This window comes from Nannospalax galili, unplaced genomic scaffold (genome assembly GCF_000622305.1).
Source record: "Nannospalax galili isolate Female #2095 unplaced genomic scaffold, S.galili_v1.0 scaffold311, whole genome shotgun sequence".
NCBI lineage: Eukaryota > Metazoa > Chordata > Mammalia > Rodentia > Spalacidae > Nannospalax > Nannospalax galili.
The window spans coordinates 3,019,223-3,026,347 of NW_008330298.1; the positions used below are offsets into that span (position 1 = coordinate 3,019,223).

Here is a 7,125-nt window from a genome sequence, read left to right on the forward strand (position 1 = left end):
GCCTAGCTAGTTTTAAAAGTCCAGAGGGAACCATATTAGTCCAACAACCTACTGACAAATTATACATACAACTAGATCAAGGAATATAATACATGTCTAGGCAAGGTTTATCTGAGAACATTTGGTCTTTGCCAAAACTTTATCTACATAGCACATGCTAATTAAAAGTACCAGAACGGTGGAACTAATCTTCTTGGATGTCTAACAGCCATACTTTGAGGCCTATACTATTTTGGTCAGAGGGACATAAAGGACAGTTTTTGCTCCTTGCCTCCTAGGTTGACTAAGTTCCAGGGGACTATGAGCATCTCTCAAAATGTCCTGTAACTGTGGTGCGTCACCTGTCCTCTTGATCAAGGAGGCCATGGAGACTCCAACAAATGGACTTGAACCAGTGTTCAGTCTACAAAGAGGAGGGTCAAAACAGAGGAAACATTTCCTCCATGCATCCAAGTGAAGCTGGCCACGGTCGAGCAGGACCTTTGACTTATTTTCACATAGATGGAAATGGAACTGGTAAAAGAAAGGAGCCAGGGCCTCCTCCCAAGTCCATGTGACTCCTAAGGAACAGATCCTCAAAGGACCTTAAGAGTAAAAATAAATTGGTTTATCTGGGCCAACTGTATGGTCTTAAACACCGAAAAGGAAAGTATAACCAAAGATTAAAGGAATCAATATCATTCTTTTTAAAAAATATTTTATTTATTATTTTTATTTTATGTGTATATGTGTATTGCCTGCATGTAGGTAAGTGCACCCATGTTGTACAATGCCCACCGAGGACAGAAGCGGCTGTCGGATCCCCTGGAACTGGAGTTACACACAGTTGTTAGCTGCCATGTGGGTGCTGGAATTCAAACGCGGGTCTTCTGCAAGAACAACCAGTGTTCTTTACCACCGAGCCATCTCTCCAGTCCCAAAGGGACCAATATAATTCTTTAAGAGTCCATTTGTATAGCTAAAAGCTACATAACAAGAAACAATACCAGACAGGAGATACTTTCATTTGAGTTGTTGGCCAGGGTGGCCCAAGAGACTCCCAGACAGTAACCCAGCATAGAACTGGGAAAATGAACAGCAGACCCCAAACTTATCTAAAGGAATATTGCCAACTGATTGCTGTTAGATGAGGAAGCGCTGATCTTCTTAAAACAAGGAATTCTAGATAGGCTGACTAGATTCAGCTGGTGGACAAGCACTGGAGAACGGCTGGGGGCACCGACAACACAGTGGACAGTAACAGGGATTACAGAGTATATGGGCTCCAGTGGGAAGGGGAGACTATGGGAGGGTGCCATTTGGGATGTGGGTATATAGATGAATAAGATTGTTTGGGATGTTCTGCATTAAATACACACAAAAAATCAACAAATTTTTAAAAAGAGTTATATTTGAGGAAGAAGCGTAAAAATTTGCTTCATGTTAATTAGTAGAAGTGGAGCACATTACCATTGAAGTCTACCTGATGATTTTATATTCATGCTCAGAAGCCAAGGATCTCAGAAAGTAACCGACTGTGACTAGTAATAATCAGATGCATAGAGATTAGAGATGCATGTGCAAACATCTCAGTGTTAGAAGCATTAAAAATGTATTTTTCGAAGTGAAATGGAAATCTCTTTTAAAGGCTAAAACCTCACTCAATTTTATGTCTTATAGGGTTTATTCTGAGTTCAATATTGTATAACTGTATTAATTCAACTGTGAACCTAAAAATTTACAGCCAATTTTGAAAAAGATGCATCTTTCGTCTCAAAATTGTTGTTGAATATGTTAATGCTGTAATGAAATGCTTCTTCTAGTCATTTGGTTATTAAATAAATAATTTAAAAGTTTTAAATAGTTTTAATAAAACCTTTGGATTAAAAAAAAAGATAAAGTCAAAATTTGAATGTAAGACTCTGGAGCCTGCACTCATAGCTATTACTGTATCCTGTCTTCCAGGATCAAGAGTAAAACATCCAGCCATTAACATAGCAGGAATTGTTTTGAAATCTATCCAAGGTAGCCTGAGAGATTATAAAGTACTACCAATGTCCATTTCATAAACTGCTGTTAAAGTACTAGGTTCTCGTTCAGAAATAAAGGGAGTAGAGGCACTGGGTTTTGGCAGTCTAGCACAATAGAACAGACAAGTAAAACAGTAAGAAACAGTCAAAGAAAAATGGCATTCATTCTCCCATTCATCATAGCTATCACCATGCCAGCATATTAGAGAATTGACCACCAGTGTATCAGATCTATGGTGCAGAATCTTTATTTCTTTTTATTTTCTTTGAGACAGGGTCTTGCTGGGTAGCCCTGGCTGACCTAAAACTCTCTCTCTCTCTCTCTCTCTCTCTCTCTCTCTCCATATATATATATGATAGACAGACAGACAGATAGATAGATAGATAGATAGATAGATAGATAGATAGATAGATAGATATAATATGTAGATATATTTCAAAGCTGGGTAAGGCAGCAGGGGCCTGTGATCCCAGGTACAGGTAGGAAGATGGCAAGTTAGGGGCTAGCCTAGACACAATATAATGACACTCTCCAAAGCAGGATTTGTCCAAAGTCATTTGAAAAATGATATTTACTTCTTTCCACAGATAATAATTGCTGTAAGCCAGCTGATAGCTGATGTAGCCCTGAGTGGAGGATCAAGATTTCAGGAGTCTTTATTCATTATCAATAATTTTGCAAACAGTGACAGACCCATGAAGGTATGTAATAAATTAAAACTACTTGGCTAGGATTGTAGATCAGCAGTGGAGTGTTAACATGTAGTATGTGCTGGGTTTGATCTCTAACACCAAAATAATGAATAAAAAGCACTTTCACTAACGGAAGTTTATACTCTTAAGCTGTCTTTGAATTCACAATGGTTTTAGGATAGAATATATAGAATGTGAGCCTTATGACTCAAAGGCTTTCTATTATATATCACTGAATCTCCAGCAATTATAATATTGTCTGATAGATAGCAGATATTCAACATTAACTGAAGAAGTTAGACAAATGTGCATACTGTCAGTAGTGGAATCTGCATCTTTTCCTCAGCTTGATATATAAAGTTGCTCAGAAAATGAAAGTATCCTTTCTTAAGAATTGGTACTATTTATAGTATGGTTAGTTGAACACTGAGTTTGAAATTTGAGAGAAAACTCACTTCTTAGAATGGCTAACAGTTTAGAGTGGCTAATAAAACCATTGTCAACAGATAAGAAGTGGGTTTTATTATTTGCTGGTTTATGAATTTCAAAAGTAATGTTAACTGATTATGATTTGCAACTCTATTCTTTAGCACCTATTCACTAAGGTCAAACCCAAGAATCTGACCGGAACCACTCTCCCCACACTGCTGTTTCTCATATGCTTAAAAACTAGAGCATTGTAAAAGTGCATCTGTTCTTTGGTTGCCTGGAGAACAGGTCCCAATATTCAGTGACATACATGCAAGAGAAGAAGAATCCTTGTCAGTAGAGGACTTTTCCTCCCTGGGAAACAAATTGTCCCCATTCTTGGGAAAGGTCATATTTCAGCAAATTTGACAATAACGTATAAAATCTGAAAAAAAATTTAAAAGCTCACAGTCACAACATACTTGATGTTTGAGATGTGTAGAATCTATGTACCGTACCAGAAAACATTCCCATAGGAATGTTGCTTACACTGAGAGAAACAGTGAGTAGTGCCAGCTGCTTGCAGGCTGGGAAAGTTTGCTTTTCAAGTAGCTCTGTTGGTTCCCCAGGGGATCCATATATGTTCCAACTAATCCTACAAGCACAGAAACAACGTATACTATTTAAGATATTTTAATCATACCCTTAGAATTTATGTTCCCAGTTGGTAGCATGCTTAATGCTATGTTATACAGGTAGATTAGCAAAACTTTCCAAGTAATTAGGGTTGATGTTGGCTGCCCTTGAGAAGCTCTCTTTTCCTCTCCTTGACTCGTTTCTAAATGACTTAGTTTTATTCTGCTAAGGTCATCATCACCAACAAACCCTGTGATAGTAAGATAAACTTTGTACTTGTCCCATTCCATCTTCTGAATCACACATGTGATTGTCATTACTCATTCCACTAGAGGTTAAAAGGAAGTGATAGGACTTTTAACATGGCTGGGACAAAGAAGAAACTATAACCTAGTGATCTTGGGGTCAGAAACACTTACAGAGGTTAATGATCTCTTTAAAGTCTTTCGAGTGCGCTGTGACTCGTGACCTCTCATTTGTGGAAATGGAAAATTGGCAACTTGGTTTTCACCGTGGTGTACATCAGTCAGTGGATGAGATAGGTACTCTTGTCAGTATGCAAAATTGTCTGAAGAGCACTAACCAGACTGCCTAGATGTAAATCCTGCATCCACGACTAGCCAAGGAAGACTTCGGCTGAGCGTCTTAGCTGCTCTGTGCCTCAGTTTTCTGATTGGTAAAATACATAATAAGAATACTTAACTCATCGGGTTGTTGTAAAAATTAAGACATGTAAAGCACCCAGACCAGTACCTGGTACCTATGTCCTATCAATAACTTTCATTAGCAAATATACAGAATTCCCAATGGAGGAGCTAGGGTTCAAAGCCAGATAGTCTGGCTCCAAAGGCCATGCTTTTACATGCTTTGACTATATTGTCATCAAGATCAGGAGGCTTTGAAGCCAAGGCTAGTTACATATTTTAAAAATAATTAAAAACGCTTTAACCACAAATTGCAGTACCGCATGCAATGCAGTACCACAAACTGTAACAAGGAATAGAAATCATATTATGTTCCCCAGAACTGGATGATGATGCTTAGGTTATGTTGATAATACTGCTAAATGTGTGGGTTTTTTGTTTTGTTTTGTTTTGTTTTGAAATTAGGCAACTGCTTTTCCCACAGAAGTCAAAGATTTGACCAAGAGGATCCGAACTGTTCTTATGGCCACCGCCCAAATGAAGGAGCATGAGAAAGACCCTGAAATGTTAATTGATCTCCAGTATAGCTTAGCCAAGTCCTATGCCAGCACACCAGAGCTAAGGAAAACATGGCTTGACAGCATGGCCAAAATTCATATAAAAAATGGGGACTTTTCAGAGGTGACAGCCTTTTTTTTCTAAATGGGATGTTTCAAGATCCTTTGAGCATAGTCTGATACTTCTTTCCTTGTCATCCATATCTAGGCTGCGATGTGCTATGTCCATGTAGCGGCTCTGGTTGCAGAATTTCTCCACCGAAAGAGTAAGATGTTTCTCTCTGAGATAGCACAATTGTTGTTATATTTGCAGCTTGCAACTGTGAAGGGGCTATAATTGAGCTCTGAAAAATATGTTCACCTTCAGCCTCATTCGGTACTAAACAGAAGTTGTAGTTCAGAGAAAACTGGATTGCTCTTTTCAGCTTCTGCCTTTGTAGGAGGTTGCAAGAATAAGTTAAACAGTACATGACTGGGCTTGATGCCCACTGTTTATTTTCCAAGACTGTCTCCCTGGAAGACAGCCACAAATTAAATTCTTCTTAGGCCTCACGAGAAGCTCTGCATAATACAGATCATTTATTTTCCCCTTTTCTTCCTTAACTTCCCCAACACTTGTCCACAGGCTAGGTATCTACACTCATTTCTGTGAAGTGACACCTGAGTGTTGAAGGGAAGCAGGCCCTTGAACATCAGCAGCTCTGGATTCCTAATTCAGGATTCCCAATTCAGGGATCTGTCAGAAAGCTTCTCTGTCTCAAAATAATATTGTTGACTGCTATAGCTACTCAGATAGCAAAACAGTCAAGTTATGGTTAAAAGCTAATTGGCTGTGCAAATTGCAATCAAGACATCTGCTATCTATCACAATGGACAAGCTGCTTCCTTCAAGGCAGTCAACTGAATAACATGAGGGAAAAATGAAAGCAACTTATGAAAGTCATATTACTCAGGCTTTGGCTATAGGGACATAATCTTGTTTTGTTTTACTTTGAATTCTGGCATTTCTATGTGTTTTCATTTCATATCTGAGGCTCAGTGTTCAGCTGCCTCTTGTAAAATTACTCCTACTGTGGAGATTCTTCCAAAATATACCACCCTGATAAAATGGAGAATCTTTTGACTTAAATTTTATTTTATTTTTTGTTCCAGATAGGAGCTCATATAGGCCAGGCTGGCCTCAAACTAAGGATGACCTTGAACTTCTGATCCTCCTGTCACTACCTCTTGAGTGCTGGGATTATAGGCATGCACCACCATGCCCAGTTTATACTGTGCTGGAGATTGAAGTAACTGAGCTATAGCCCCAGTATTTTATTTGCATTTTAAATTAACATTTTGATATGAAGATTCTTCTAAATGATGCAAGTGGTTCAAATTAGTACACTCTAGCTGGATGAAGTAGCACACACCTTTAAATCCCAGCACTCTAGGGGCAGAGGCAGGTGAATCTCTGTGAGATCAATCAAGGCCAGCCTGGTCTTCATAGTGAGTTCCAGGCTAGCTGAGGGTATAGGAAGACCTTGTCTCAAACCAATCAAAAAAAAAAAAAACCAAAAAGCAAAAAAAAAATCAAATTAATCTATAATCTCAACACTTGAAGGCTGAGGGTTAGCGAGGGGAAAAGAAAAACCTTGCCCCAAACAAAAAAAAAAAAAAAAAAACCAAAAAGCAAAAAAAAAATCAAATTAATCTATAATCTCAACACTTGAAGGCTGAGGCAGGGACATTGGCACAAATTCAAAACGGCCTGGGCTACAAGGTGAGTTCCAAGCCAAGATGGGTTACAGAGCCAACCTAGCTCAAAACAGCAACAACCAAAAAAAAGCACACTCTATAGTTTTGTCCTTTTAGTGTATAGGTGGTTTTCTTTTCTTTTTTCTTCCTTTTTTCTGGTGCTTGGGATTGATTCCATGGCTTCAGACCAAGCTACAACTCCAGTCCTTATAGTGGCTCTAAAATGGAGAAAGAAGTGTTGAAAATAAGGCTCATTTCAACTTTTAAAATTTTGTCACTGACATGCCTGTAAAGATGCCATATAAATAAAAATTGAAATTGTAAACCTGCAATTACAAATACACTGACAAACATGAAGATCTTTAACACACTACTATGATTTTAAATGTTTCACAGAAATTACATTCCTATTATTTCATCTTTCTAATTAGTAAGAACCTG

General features: G+C 38.2%; 1 protein-coding gene across 3 annotated transcripts in view; it reads left to right on the forward strand.

Annotated features, from left to right (window-relative positions):
• Window positions 1-7,125, forward strand: part of Dock11 (dedicator of cytokinesis 11) — a 221,678-nt gene that overhangs the window by 184,482 nt on the left and 30,071 nt on the right. For all 3 annotated transcript variants that reach the window (XM_029568896.1, XM_029568891.1, XM_017800906.2), the window contains 3 exons: window positions 2,598-2,711; window positions 4,856-5,071; window positions 5,156-5,213. In XM_029568896.1, coding sequence (XP_029424756.1) covers window positions 2,598-2,711; window positions 4,856-5,071; window positions 5,156-5,213 — 388 coding nt within the window. The remainder of the gene's footprint in view (window positions 1-2,597; window positions 2,712-4,855; window positions 5,072-5,155; window positions 5,214-7,125) is intronic.